This window comes from Lontra canadensis, unplaced genomic scaffold, assembly GCF_010015895.1.
Source record: "Lontra canadensis isolate GAN:19392208 unplaced genomic scaffold, GSC_riverotter_1.0 scaffold43, whole genome shotgun sequence".
NCBI lineage: Eukaryota > Metazoa > Chordata > Mammalia > Carnivora > Mustelidae > Lontra > Lontra canadensis.
In genome coordinates, this window is record NW_022631037.1 from 949,083 (window position 1) to 965,081 (window position 15,999).

The 15,999-nt window shown below is 35.7% G+C and overlaps 1 protein-coding gene across 11 annotated transcripts in view; it reads left to right on the forward strand.

The window, feature by feature from the left end:
- BCAS3 (BCAS3 microtubule associated cell migration factor) overlaps positions 1–15,999 on the forward strand; it is a 584,262-nt gene that overhangs the window by 135,981 nt on the left and 432,282 nt on the right. For all 11 annotated transcript variants that reach the window (XM_032871859.1, XM_032871862.1, XM_032871866.1 and 8 more), the window contains exon 9: positions 803–879. In XM_032871859.1, coding sequence (XP_032727750.1) covers positions 803–879 — 77 coding nt within the window. The remainder of the gene's footprint in view (positions 1–802; positions 880–15,999) is intronic.

A 15,999-nucleotide genomic window follows, 5' to 3' on the forward strand; every position in this document is an offset into this window, starting at 1 on the left:
ATTTACTTTCCCCAAATTTGGAAAAATACCCTGAGCATGTTAAATATTTAACAATTATAATCTTTTATTTGATTATTAAAATAACTTTGCAGGTTGGATCTTTATATTAATGTTATGCAAAGAAAAGTACTCAAAAACATAATTTATAAAGTAATCTCATCTGGGATGTATTTTAGGAATTTTGGTTATAAAATACTTTCTAACTCTTATTTTTCTAATTTTTTTTTTTCTTTTTAACAAATCTTGGGTTCTGGGAGAAATATAGTTCATAGAGATTCTGATTAAATTTTAATATATTGAGTCAATCAGAAATGACTCATTTATACTGAATAATAGTTGTCTGAGCTTCGTTTCTTTCTTTCTTTCGCTCTTGCGTTGGGAAATTCAGCAATCATTTTAAGTGACAGGTTACATAAATCCATTTTATGTTTAATTCCATGACTTTGAGCCCGCACTGGAAAAACACTTTTAGTAAAAGGCCAGCAGTTTATTGATTTCATACATTCCTAATGAAGATAGATTTATTTGATTTATAATGAATGAAAATAAAGTTTTATTTAGAGGAAAATAATGTTTTGAGCTATAGTTTCTTCTGTGACTTTTCTTCTTCTAATCATGTCTTTCTTGATTACAGTAAGGATTTTGTGGTTCTGTTTTTACATTTTAAGAGGCTGATGTTTCTTGACTAAATTGCATTGGTGGATACTTCTTTAAATCTAATGATTTAACTTATTTATGATTTAATTTACCAAATTTCACGTTCTCATTTTTTGTTGTTTTTTTCCTCCCCCTCTAATTTTAGGATCCTCGTTGTAGTCTTGCAGGAGAAAATTGCTGCCTTTGATAGCTGTACTTTCACAAAAAAATTTTTTGTCACAAGTATGTATCAACTTGGTTTATTTCTTATAATATGCTTTTGAGTTTATGCTATTTGATAGACTCAGCAAACTTATTGTAAATGTTACATTAGTATTTTGTGGTTAGTTTTAGTTGTTTTGATATTCCTGTGTTTCTGTGGATCTCTTACTACTCTCATTTTATGGTATGTATTTACAACCCACACCACATTTTTTTCCTCTTAGTGAGCAAGCCTTGTACTATGTTGCCTCAGTTTCTCCTTACATATTCTCCTTGAGTAATTGTGATTAACTTAGGTTCATGTAGCCATGCCATACTTTTGAAGCTGTTGTTAAATTATTTCCTTAACATAACATTCTTGAAGAGATAACTGGATTATCATATATGAGGGATTTGAAACTTAGAGAAATGTGACAGTCTCTTTCTTTTTCTCCCTCCTTTTTTCTTCATCTCCCACGACTTCCAGTACTGTTTGAAAGTGCAGGAATCTGGAGCCACATACATACTCACTGACTGGCTGATTGATGTTTGTTTTTTGAAAGGAATTGTTTCATGCAGTTGTAGGGAGGGGCTGGGAAGTCCCAGGTCTCTGGGGCAGGCCAAGAGGTGAAGGAGATTCCAGCAGGAACAGAGTTCAAATAAAGTCTTGAGTTAGAATTTTCTTTTTTGTGCTCGCTTCGGGAGCACATATACTAGAATTTTTTTTTTTTCACTACACAGTAGTAAAACAGTAGTTTTCATTCTTGTATTTTAACTTCTTGAACTCTCCATCAAAGCTGTAAGCTGTTTTTTCCAGAGGCTGATTATGCACGTGATGTAGAGATAGTTTTGTTGGAACAGATTTTGTTTTTTTTTATAACTAGGGAATCCAACTCATATTGCTGTTGCTTTTGAAATACCACAACTATTGGGGCGCCTGGGTGGCTCAGTGGGTTAAGCCTCTGCCTTCGGCTCAGGTCATGATCTCAGGGTCCTGGGATCAAGCCCCACATCGGGCTCTCTGCTCGGCGGGGAGCCTGCTTCCCCTCTCTCTCTCTGCCTGGCTCTCTGCTTACTTGTGATCTCTGTCTGTCAAATAAATAAATAAAATCTTAAAAAAAAAGAAAAAAAAAGCCTTTAAAAAAAAAAGAAATACCACAACTATTTACATACTTATTCATTAGGTGTTTACCTGATACCTACTATATATTAAGCCCTGGGTAGTAGACATATCTTTTCTGATTAGAGGTCATGTTCCTGAGATAACTGATACATTATCATTTATAGGTAGTTGCATATATTATATAAGATATATAACACATAATACAATAATTCATTATAATGTATAGTTTATGATTTGGTAGATTAGGAAGAAGAATTATGAGAGTTTGTATTTCTTAATTTGCAATAGTCTCTCACAGATCTACAAAGATAGTAATGGAGATTATGTTCATTGAGATAATTTTTGTTTTCTCACAGACTCTAATGTATACCATTCATATATTTAGCCCCTGGGACATTGAGCTAACCCAGCGTAGGCTCTCATTAAATATTTCTTGAACGAGTGAGTGAGTACATTAATCCAGCTATCATTGATTTTATGTAAAAATGTAAAAAATTTAAATATGTATGTATATGTAAAAATATGTAAAAAAATTAAAAAGTTTTTGAGGAGCATATATTTGTTAATAACATCTTCATTCACAAATGTATTTTATATATAATATGGACAGCTTTGGATATTACATGGCCTGTTTTAGTATATTCTTTTTATACAGTTCTTATGCATTAATATATTACACTGTATTTTGTTACTCATTATAATTAAAATAATTAGAGAAATAGAATGTACATAAGTAACCATGTATGAATCTATCTGTTACCTCCATATTTGTGAGCTACATAGCAGTGAATCAGGACAGAGTATGCATATTTCAGCCAGATTCAGATACCAGGTTTTCCTGAGCATTTATCTTACATTTTATCAGTGGTCTTCTGTCCTTCATCATTAATCAATGATATGTGTGTCTTGGCTTCTGCAAAGTCAGATATCTCTGTTGTGACTCCATACTAATTTTACACTTAGAGTCTGTATTCCTTAGTAGCTGCTTTTCCCTTCTAAAATAAGGTCAGGAACCTAGACCTACTTTCTTTTTTATTTTTAAAATGTAATGATAGCTTTTGCTCCCTCAGCTGGGTGTAAAATTGGAGGAAAACATCCCACATCATTATTTGTTAAGATAGTTTATTTAAGTGGCAGTGTATGTTTTGAAATTTAAACCTTATTTAAACATTAGGCTGGAAGTAATATTGTATTTGTCAATAGATTTGTTTTCTTTGTAATAAATGTTGGGTATAAAATCAGTTATTATAGTAACTAAAGAGAAGTTAATAACTATAAATAAGCTAATAATAGAAATCTTTATAGAGCATGTTTATGATGTTGTTTTTTTTAGTAAATAAGTAAAAAATACAGATTTTCAGTAATTAAATACCCAGGATAAAAATTTAAAAGAAAAAATAAGCTTTCTTATAAAGGAACAATTTAAAATCTTTAGATTTAAGTAAGAATGAAAATTCACATATAATTAATACAGTGTTATATTTGTCTCAGATACACAATGTAATAATACAACATTCCTATATATCACAATACTCATCACTATAAGTGTTCTTAATCTCCTTCACCTATTTTGCCCACCTTTCTCCCCCTCCCAGTTCATTCTCTGTATTTAAGTCTTTTTTTGGACTCTCTTCTTGATCATTTGTTTTGTTTCTTAAAGTTCACATATGAGTGAAATCATATGATACTTGTTCTTCTCTGACTGACTTGTTTCACTTAGCATAAAACCACTAGATTTATGTATTGAATTTATAATTAGATTTGAAGGACACTGGCTTTTTAATATTTTTGATACACTAGAATGAGAATAGGCCTATCAGAGTACTCTGTTTAATTGAGAAAATGGGCAATATTATATGTGATAATAGTAACTTTTAAGCTTAGATGGTCTAATAAAATTTTCTATAAAATGATGTAGATCTGCCTTATATCCTTAATTGTATACCTCTTACAAATAGGTGAAATATGTTTCTACTAACATGAGTGTCTGTTATTTAACAGGCAATGGGAAATGTATTTGTTTCATTTTTTTCCTTAAAGTTTTTATTTAAATCCAGTTAGTTAACGTAGTGTAGTGTTAGTTTCAGATGTAGTATCTAATGATTCATCACTTATGTACAACACCCAGTGCTCATCACAAGTACCCTTCTTTTTTTTTTTTTAAAGATTTTATTTATTTATTTGAGAGAGAGAGAGCATGAGAGGGGAGAAGAAGATCAGAGGGAGAAGCAGACTCCCCATGGAGCTGGGAGCCCGATGTGGGACTCGATCCTGGGACTTGGGGATCATGACCTGAGCCGAAGGCAGTCACTTAACCCACTGAACCACCCAGGCACCCACAAGTGCCCTTCTTAATACTCATTACGCATTTAACCCATCCCCCGATCACCTCCCTTCGAGTAACCATCCATTTGTTTTCTGGAGTTAAGAGTCTTTTTTCTGGTTTGCCCACCCCCCCATATTCATCTGTTTTGTCTTTTTAAATTCCATATATGAGTGTTTGTCTTTCTCTTCATATGGTGTTTGTCTTTCTCTGGCTGATTTATTTCACTTAGCATAATACTCTCTAGCTCCATCCATGCTATGCAAATGGCAAGATTTCATTCTTTTTGATGAATGATGGCTGAGTAATATTCGTGTGTGTGTCTGTGTGTGTACGCACACACACACAGACACACACACACATATCCTCTTTATCTATTCACCAGTCAATGGACATTTGTGCTCTTTTCATAATTTGGCTATTGTTGATAATGCTGCTATAAACATTGGGGTGAATGTATCCCTTTGAATAAGGACCTACATGTAAGAATTTATAAAAACCTATGATACTGTAAGCTGTAAATGCAATTTGTCTTCTAAAATCTTTGTTTTTTGTACATTGACAATATTTGCCAATTTGTGGAGGAGTATTTTGCAATTTGAGATTTTGCTATAGAAGGATTTGTTTGTAGAATGTTCTAACTTGGGCCTACTTACAGATTTTCTGTCTGACCTAAAAAACTCAAATACATAAAACTCTTGAATCAATTGGCAGAATCGGTATAGAAAGTGCCACATTGTTAAAATTAAGGAAATTTCATATACTCTTGGGATTTTAAATCATTTATAGTGGAAATAAGAATGAAAATGTTTTTAAGCAAAAGAAGAGTGACTAGAAAATGTATTCTTAGTTTTCACTCTTCCTTGAAATTATGTGGTTCTTTTTTTTTTTTTGCTTTATTTTTTATTTATTTTTAAAACAATTTTTAAAATTTTTTATAAACATATAATGTATTCTTAGCCCCAGGGGTACAGGTCTGTGAATTGCCAGGTTTACACATTTCACAGGAAATTATGCATTTCTTACAGAAAGAGGAATTTTTAGTTACCTTAAAATAGTTAAATGTATTTTTTATTTCTAATGATTTTTCTTTTTTTTTTTTAAAGATTTTATTTATTTATTTGATAGAGAGAGATCACAAGTAGGCAAAGAGGCAGGGAGAGAGAGTGAGAGGGAAGCAAGCTCCCTGCTGAGCAGAGAGCCCGACGTGGGACTCGATCCCAGGACCCTGGAATCATGACCTGAGCCGAAGGCAGCGGCTTAACCCGCTGAGCCACCCAGGCACCCTGATTTTTCTTTTTTGATAAACATTTAGTGATATGGTGAAAATATTGTGTTTTATTAAACTATTAATGCCATAGAAATACTATTTCATCTCCTGTGAATGTTGTTCAAGAATTTTTTTAAATTTTTATTTTGGGAAGTACATAATGTTATTTAAAGAAAGTAGTAGTATAATGAACCACCATGTACTTACCTAGTTTCAACAATTATCAATTCATGAACAATCTTTTTCATTTGTACCTCTCCAAAGATCATTTCCAAATGATCATATATAATTTATCATCTAAACTGAGATCTTCCGATTTGAACAACTGCCATACTAATTTAATTCTGAACAAGTCTGGTCAACATGTGTACTGGAAATGTCCTGGGCCAATAGGGACATGCATCTTGTACATTTTTTATCATCTGATCTCCCAAGGTTTTTCACACACAAGAATCTTCTTTATCAGTATCCAATATCCTTGTTAAATATTTCTACAATTCCTTTTTCATGCTGCTTATGCTACATTTACTTTGAACCCCAGTCATTCTCATTTCTTTGCAGGTGCACTGTTGCTTTATTTTCCTGTCTGAATTGGCCTTTATACCAGCACCCTCCTTTCCCAGAATGTCTTAATCCTGCATATCTTTCTTGGCTGAGTGTCTGTATTAGTTCTTATGTGAAGTGTTTCCTGACACCTTTGGCTTAAAGTAACCTTGCCTTCTTTTAAGTCCCCAAAGATAGCAGTTCTCAAATTCTGTTGGCAGAACAGTAGACCTTCAACATGCTGTGGGAATCAGGGTGCCCTGGTCACATATACTCAGGAAACGCTGCCTTCTGTTGGAGAATGGCAATGGTGACTAGCATTTTAACCTGCTTAAATTTATTTACTGCATTTGCATATTTCTCAGATTTATTTGATTACAGACCTCTTTAATTACTCAACACCCTTTGGGAATGCTTTTATAACATGTAATTGTTGTCTCTGTTAAGACGCTTAACTTTCCATGTTACTGTACGCATTTTGTGTTTACTTGTTCTGTCTCTGCCACTAGGCAGTAATCTCCTTGAGAGCAAAGTTATCTAGCTTGATTTAGATGAAGGAAGTAAGGGCCACATGGAAAGTATAATATATGCATATGTTCTAACTAACTTGAAAAATATTATGATGTTTATTTTTGCTTCTTGTAAGAATAAAACTCTGTTTGCTAAGGATGAAAAACATTTATTACAAAGATTTTCTGGTTTCAAAGCATCAGTGGTCCTTTTCCAAGATGTTTAGTTAGCCAAAATGGTTTAGAATGTACTGCAACTCTTTTAAAAGTCATCAGATGAGGAAGAGAATTATTAATATAGGATCAGTACTGATTTCCAGGAAAAACGATATATCAGGCTGAGCTGGAAATTAATGGTGTTTCATGGATATTTAAAGAAGTGAATATATATTTGGATATATGAGTGAAGTTTCTCCTATATATTGTGTTGGAGTAAATCCAGAAAATCTGAAATTTGAAAGTTACATGTTTGTAGTCATCATCTCTTGAGTATCTCTCCAGTATCTGGAGTGTTTCTCCTTTTGGGAATAGGAGCTTCTGTTTTATGAGTCTTTAGCAAGTACAAATTGTTAGTGAAGTTTGATAAAAAATGAATGGGAGAGTGAATCATTATTACTTTTTCTTAATGCCTTTGTACTTTCTTTTTAAGTTGATATCCTTTGGGGCATCTTATTTATTTGAGAGAGATAAAGAGAGAGAAAGCAAGTGAGCACATGAGTAGGGGGAAGGGCAGAGGGAGAAGCAGACTCCCAGCTGAGCAGGGAGCCTAATGTGGGGCTCAACGTGGGGCTTGATCCCAGGACCTGGGATCATGACCTGAGCCAAAGGCAGACGCTTACTTAACTGACAGGGCCACCCACGCACTGCCTTTGGAACATCTTTGTCATGTGGTCCTAAATGCTTCCCTTTGCATTGCTGGACCCACTGAATAGTTGAAATAAGCATTATTAAAATATTTGGCTCTCATGGGGCACCTGGGTGGCTCAGTGGCTTAAGTCTCTGCCTTCAGCTCAGGTCATGATCCTAGGGTCCTGGCATCAAGCCCCGCATTGGGCTCTCTGCTCAGCAGGGAGCCTACTTTCCCCTCTCTCTCTGCCTGCCTCTCTGCATACTTGTGATCTCTGTCTGTCAAATAAATAAATAAAATCTTTAAAAAAAATATTAGGCTCTCTTGTATTCTGTGAATTGTTCATGATAAGAGATCTGGAAGGATGCTTTACGAGTGTCACTCAAGTGCTTTATGAGTGACCTATAATTTTATTAGTAAGTTCTGGTCAAGTGGCTTGAGGCCCTCAGAAGTGAATTTTTAGTAATTCCTGATCCATTAGGAGTATCACCCCTTCTTTCATTGTAGTATTTGTAAAATGGCTGTCTTGATTTGGGGATGCCATAGCATCTATTTAGTGTGTATTTCATTAAATCTGAAGTGTGTATTACTTAAAATGTTGAAAAATAGGGTATTATAAAAGTACATTTCTAGGGATAAAAGATGGAAATAAGTGTAATAAACTGTGTATTAGAACCCAGCGATGTCTTTTGAGGATGTTTAGTATGGTCATCAGAAGACAGGGTAGTATGTAGCCTTGGGAGAAGAGGGCTGGAAAGGTATATGAGAGAGGGCTTTTGGGATTCTGTAATGTCCTGGGGTTTTTTGTTTTGTTTTGGGTACTGCTTATGTATATATATGTTCACTTTGTTGATTCAGGTGCTTCTGGATGTATATTTGAATATATAGTTTACAGAGTTGAAAAAGCATCAACAGCAATGACAACAACACATTTGTGATTTGTCTCCTCATGCTCTGAGTACTGTCTGTTGTAGCATTCCACAACAGCTCTTCCCAACCTGTCCCTTTCATCTGTGAATACCCCAATCCATAGTACTTCTGTTAAGAAGTATCTCATTGTTAGTTACATATTATTTTACTTGACTGGAAAACCCTAGAGATTGGATTTATGTGAGTGATGTAGGCTTGATAAGATTGATGATATTTGGCAAATATTTATATGAAGGAGTTTAGCTTCTTGTCTCTGAGTTACAGCTTCACCTAAAGTGATTTACATCAACACATTGAACAAAATTTCGCATAACCTGATATTTAAGATCAAGGAACAAATGAGCCATTTCCTAACTTGAAAGAAGCTTCTTTTTCTTTAATTGCAGCATCTCCCCCGACCCACCCTTTCTTTACACAGACTGAAACTTTTAGCAGGTGGAACGAGTCATGTTTCTATGAATTTGGGCTAGCCTATGTGTATAAGCCAGTTTGCCTAGGGCGCTTAAAAGTTGGTGCAGAGGCAGTAGGCATACTGAGAGTAGCATTTGTTGTAGCCTCTTTGCCTGTGCCATGTAGTTTTTTTCCAGTGATTAGTTTCTAATTCTTGAAGAATTAGGGCGAGAGTGCACATAGAATGACAAATTCTCCACTTAATGAGGATATTGTTTTGATGGTGCAGGCATTTGATTTCTAAAGTAGCTTGAAAAGCTCTTGTATAATACAATTGTGAGTGCCTCAGTTATGTATGAATACAATGATGGGGCTGTAAAGTAAGTAGAGACAGCTGTGTCCATCAGAGAAACCATCATGGGAATTTGTGCCAAAGGGTGGAAGGATCAGGTAAAGAGAGCTGATAGAGAACTGGAAAGGGAATGCAGCCAATATGATGAGAAAGGAGACACCTTTGTATTTGCCTGTATAGAAATGGTGGCCTTGAGCAGCTGTCTAATGTGGAAATTCAAAACCCATGTATGGTGAAGAAAACAAAAGACAAGGACTGATAGATGTCATTAGCAGTCATTTCCAGTGTGCTTAAATTGAAAGTTAGATATGAAGTCTCTGGAGAGACCAAAGGATTGTGCAGTAAGTAACTTTTTCCAGTGGCCTCTGTTTTTAACTTTGAGGAGGAAAATTTATTCCTTACCATCCAATGCTATTTCTTACTGTTATTATGTGTATTCTTCATTTACATTAATGATTAATAACAAGGATAAGAAATTAAAGGATCTCAAAAATGAAAAATTATTTTTATTTTTATTTTAAAATGTTTAAAAGCAATTTATAACATTTATTAGGAGAGATTGGCAGGTGAATGTGAGGTCTAAGCCCAGTCCAAGTTGAAGTCAAATCTATTCCTATTCTTTAGGGTTCCCATCTGTATATTGCCATGTTGTTTTCACAGTCTGGGCAGGCACTGGAACATAGTGGACACTTAATGAATGTATGTGCAATGAAATCTCTTGTAATTTTCCTGTCCTCTCCACATAATTCCCTACCCATTGAACCTCACACTGGCTGTACTCTTAAATTCATGATATGCTTGGGGTGCCTGCGTGGCTCAGTTAGTTAAGTGTCCAACTCTTGATTTCGGCTTTTCATGATCTCAGGGTCATGAGATCAAGCCCCACATTGGGTTCTGTGCTCAGTGGGCAGTATGCTTGAGATTCTCTCTCTCCTTCTCCCTTTGCCCTTCCCCCATGCATGCATGTTCTCTCTCTCTCTTTCTCTCTCTCAAATAAATGAATAATTCTTTTAAAAAAATTCATAATATATTTATGTAAATGAAAAATGAAGCAAAAATAAATCAGAATGCTCATGGAATTTTAAGAGGATCATTAATCAATTGTAAGATAGTCAAATAAATCCCTGAAGTGATGTTTAATATTTTATATGCTTCTATGTCTTTCTGAGGAGTGTTCATAGTTTTTTTCCTGGGCTGAATAGAATATGTGGTCTTTTGTGACTGGTATCTTTTACTGTACATAGATAATCATAATTCATCTATGTTGTAGAATCTGTCAGTTCTTCTTTAAAAAAATATTTGGGGGATGCCTGGGTGGCTCAGTCAGCTGGGTGTCTACCTTTGGCTCAGGTCATGATCCTGGGATCGAGTCCTGCATCAGGCTCCTTACTCAGTGGGGAGCCTGCTTTTACCTCTGTCTGCTGTTTCCCCTGCTTGTGCTCTCTCCTTCTCACTCTCTGACAAATATAATAAATAAAATCTTAAAAAAAAAAAACTAGAAATGTTAATAAGACCAAAGGACAAAGACACATATAATAAGTAAATACAACTACCAGAAATGTGGAGAAAGAAATCATAAGAGAAAATATATCTACAATACTGTTTTATAAAAAACCTGTATAAGTGGATCTGTGTAGTTCAAACTTATGTTGTTCAAGGGTCAACTATATTTTTAATTCTCTTGGGTATAAGTATTTGTGTGGACATATGTTTTCATTTCTCGAGGATGCACCTAGGAGTTGAATTGCTGAGTTATATGGTAATTCTATCCTTAACTATGTGAAGAGCTGCCAGGCAGAGGGACTACATTTTACATTCCCACCTGCAGTGCATGAAAGTTCCAATTTCTCCACATTTCCACTATTGATTGTTACTACCGTCCTTTGACTATACCCATCCTATTGATGTCTCATGAAATGGTATCTGATTATACCTTTGATCTGCATTTCCTTGATGGCTAATGATATTGAGCATCTTTTCATGTATTCATTCACTAACATATATCTTTTTTGTTTGAATTTATGAGTTATTTGTGTTTTCTTTTTTGAGTTATAATAGTTCTGTTTATATTTTGGATACAAGTCAGTTATCAGACATAAATGTTATAAAACTCCATTCTGTTTTTCCTCTTTCTTAATGATGTCCTTTGAAGCACAAATGTTTCAGTTTTGATGAAGTCCAATTTATCTATTTTCTTTTTTTTAAAGATTTTATTTATTTGAGGGAGAAAGAGAAGTGGGGAGGGATAGAGGGAGAAGGAGAAGCAGATTCCCCTCTGAGCAGAAAGCCTCATGAAGGGCTCAGTCCCAGGACCTTGGGATATGACCTGAGCAAAAGGCTGCCACTTAACCCACTGAGCCACCCAGGAGCCCTGATATGTTTTTTCTCTTATCACTTGTACTTTTGGTGTCATATCTAAGAAAGCATTCCTTTTTTTTTTTTAAAGATTTTATTTATTTATTTGGCAGAGAGAGATCAAGTAGGCAGAGCAGCAGGCAGAGAGAGAAGGGGAAAGAAAGCAGGCTCCCCGCTGAGCAGAGATCCCAATGTGGGGCTTGATCCCAGGACCCTGAGATCATGACCTGAGCTGAAGGCAGAGGCTTAACCCACTGAGCTACCCCGGCACCCCCTAAGAAAGCATTCCTTAATCTCAGAGTATAAAGATTTACCACTATGTTTTGTTCCAAGAAGTTAATACTTTAACATTTTTGATAGTTTTATAGTTTTTTAATGTAAATACAATGTGCACATAAGCTCTCTATTCATTTTTCTGGCTGCATAGCCTGGCATTGGGATTGGTGACTCTGATGGCCAGCTGGGCTTCTCTTTCCATGATGGCTTTGCGGTTCTTGGAGGAGATGTTGTGAGCAATCTCTGCACAGTAAGATTTGTTTCATGTGACATTGTGGAGTAGGAACTTCAGAAGCCACTGGGCAGTATGTGCTTTGTTTTCCTGTTGCTCCCATTACCATCGTTGGGCATCAAGATCTGGTCGTTGAATCTTCTGTGCACCCTGTTGTTAATGCCTCTGGATTTCCACCAGTTGAACTTAATTTTGACATATTGGTCTGACTGGTGTCAATGAACTGCTTGGTCCTCTTTTCAACAATCTTGGGCTTCCCCACAGGTCTCAGGGTGGCCATGATGTGAAGTAGAGGATGGCTGCCGCCTCTGCAGGCAGTGCGGAAGAAGAGAGTAGTACTTTTAACTTTTTCATTTAAGTCTTTGGTTTCATTTCGAGTTAATTTATGTGTGCAGTGTGAAGTCAGGGTTATATTCTTTGGGATATGAATATGCAGTTGACCCATCATCATTTGTTGAGAAGACTATTCTTCCCCATTGACTTGTCTCGCTATCCTTGTTGAGAGTCAGATGACCATAAATGCAGACATCTGTTTTTTTAAAAAAGCCTGTAATCTTTTGAGTTGTCTTCACCAGGCAAAATTAGGCATAGTGTTGCAGAGAGTAGTTGAATCCTTTGTTTTTCAAAATATATTCAGGTCACTTCCTGACTAGGGACCAACATTAAGGGAGGATTCCATCTAAAGTTGCATCACTCTCCTGTGCTTTTTGAAGTATTTCTGAGAAATCCTTCATTTAGTGTGCTTTTCTTGGATCTTACCTTTATTTAAATTTGGAAATCTCAGTTTAAAAAAAATCCAGTTCTCTTGCTTTCTTCACAAACATTGTAAACATGTTAGTATTAGTTATAGTATTATAGAGATTTGGGTTTTTACCCCCCTTGTTTTCAAAGTTTAGCTGGAGGGAATGGTTAATTTTTAAAGGAGTCATGCTTGTAAAGTTGAGATAGTGCTGAGTGGCTGATGGTCTGCTGATACCAGCTGTGAAATGTGTTTTGGAGAGCAGGAAAACACTTTGCTTCCATTCCAATACACTATAATTCTTGAGGTCCACTGAATTTCTAAAAACAATGACTCAGAAAGTGAGATGAAGAATTGTGAACTACGTTTTCCCTTAGTATCTTCTAGTATTTGGAAAGGAGAGATATACTCACTAGGATCTATTGAGATGAGATGAATATCAGAATTGATTGAGAGTTTGATTATATGGACTTTAAAGTTTAGGAGATTAGCTATCTCTAATGTAATGCTGCAGTTCACAAGTATTTATTTCTGTTTTTCATTTGGTTCTTTAAAAAAATATTTATTTATTTGACAGAGAGAGAGATCACATGCAGGCAGAGAGGCAGGCAGAGGGGGAGGGGGAAGCAGGCTCCCTGCTGAGCGGAGGACCGCCCCCCCCAATGTGGGGCTCGGTCCCAGGACCCTGAGATCGTGACCTGAGCTGAAGGCAGAGGCTTAACCCACTGAGTCACCCAGGTGCCCCCATTTGGTTCTTTTTTCATGACATATTTAAAAGGGGGAAATTTTTAAAAAATATTTAAAAGGGGGAAGTTTTCTATAGGCCATATTTATATTAATTTCTTCAGCTCTGAAAATATCTGGAATGTGTATATGAATTAGGTTGCTCAGTGGGAGTGTAATAATGAAATCTGTGAAATACTGTAGAACATATGTCAAAGTGTATTATCTTTGTACTATTTAGTGTGCCTTTGTCCTTTGTATGTATCTATAATATGTGTCCATAATGTGCATTCAGTGGATATAGTAATATCATAGTTACCTACAGGTCAGTTTTCCCAAAACCCAAAACATCCCCAACAGAACCCTTTAAAACCCTGAAATAAAAGTTTTTTTTAAAAGATGAGTAAAAAATTAGAAAGCTCATACCTTGTATTTCACGTGACATACGTACTTTTTCTTAGGGCCATTATCTTTTTTAGAAGTTATCTTCTTTAAAAAGGAAAACTCAAAATAGGTAGTGATTGAAGGAGCTCTAATGAAAACTGTGTGTGATGGGTGTTAGGCGCAACTGATGAATCATTTAACCCTGTATCAAAATTAATGATGGACTGTATGTTGGCTAATTGAATTTAAATTAAATACTGTAAGAAAAAAAGAATAGTTGCATTTCTCTACTATGGTATTATTTAAAAAAATAAATTAAAATGTAAAAAAGCCAAAAAAAGAAAAAGAAAAAACTACTGTGTGAGGGGCCCAGTAATGGTGTGTGCTTCTTTAGTGCCCATGAACACCATTACACTAGCATTTTAGGATGACAATCACTGCTGCACACAGACTTCCTGAATCAGAAAGCAAGTAATACATGTTTGTGTGTGTGTGTGTTTTAAAGATTTTATTTATTCATTTGAGAGAGAGAGAAGGAGCAGGGGGGTGGGCAGAGGGAGAAGGTGAAAAAGCGGCAGACTCCCCACTGAGCAGAGAGCCTGATGCGGGGCTTGATCCCAGGACCTGGGATCATGACCTGAGCCAAAAGCTCAGATGCTTAATTGACTAAGCCACCCAGGTGCCCCAACATGTAATACATCTTTAAGAAAGATGCCTATTTTTTAAAAAAATAGTTTAAAATGAAAGATCTGGCTTTTAGGTGAGCACACTATTTGAGTATTTGAAAAGTTTTTTTTATGTAGATGACTTTCTGCCAGTGTCATATAAACATGCTTTGATTAATTTAGGTGCATTTCTTAATTTGTTCAAACTTATTTATTAAGCTGTGTTCAGGTATTATTCTACACAGTGGAAATTCAGCAGTGAACACAAATTCTTACATACCCCTCTAATCAAGTGGGCGAAAGACAAAATAAATTTAAAAATAATAATATATTAACAGAACATGTAAATTATTTTTATTATTGAAAGTAAATCTTAAAGTAGTTCATTATTGTTCTTTTTCTCATTATTAAGTATGCTTTTGCATGAAACATGATCATACATTGATAACTCGGTTCCTCTTAAGCTCAGTAACATACACTGGGACTTTCTGCTGGGTAGGGAATTGTCAGGTGTGCAGTTTACATTTCAGGTTATGCTATTTTTTTTTTTAAAGACTTTATTTATTTGACAGAGAGATCACAAGTGGAGAGAGAGAGAGAGAGAGGAGGAGGAGGCAGGCTCCCGGCCTAGCAGAGAGCCTGATGTGGGACTTGATCCCAGAACCCTGAGATCAGGACCTGAGCTGAAGGCAGAGGCTTAACCCACTGAGCCACCCAGGCAGCCCCGGTTATGCTATTTTTTTGCGCTTATGCTCATATGATTCGTGTAATTTGGCTATTTTGCTAGTGGAAGTAAAGATTATTGTTATGGAATCTTGTCTGTCTCATGATTGTATAAATTTAGATTCTAACTTGGGACCTAAACTGTAAAGTAGAATACTTCAGTTTGATCCTCCAGTGTACCTTTTAGAGGAAAACATTTATAAAAATGTTAAACAGATACTTGTGGAATGAGAAGCCAGAAGTTCTTTAAGTTAGGCTTTTTATGTTGTCTGATTCTGCAGTTGCCTTTGAGTAGTCCCTCTAAAGTTTGTGAGACAGTCGAGTATTATTTTGTGTAGTTGACAGATGAGGGCATTAGACTCAAAGACCTTATTGGCCTGGCCAGGAGCAGAGAGGCGAGCCTCTAGGTAGATAGACATCACTTACTTGACTGAATCATGTTGAGCCTTGTTTAGTAGAGTTCAGAAAGATGGTATTGGAGTTTCCATGTAGTGACGGTGTTCACTGTCATGACTGCGTGATTTATTATTCTTTAAAGGAGAGAACCACAGGACAGTCCTTCCTACTAGTTTGTTATTGGCTGGACTGAAAGCAGGAAGAAAGAAATTGAGTGCCTAAGGTAAATACATAGGAGCGTGTAGTTTTCCATCATCTTTCTATGGAAGCACTCTTTGTGAATTACTTTGCTTCATTGGTCCTTACTTTAGTACTTGTTCTGTTTTTCTCTCCCGACTATTGTATCATATTCCCTTTTAGGTGTATGTCTTCATTATCTTTT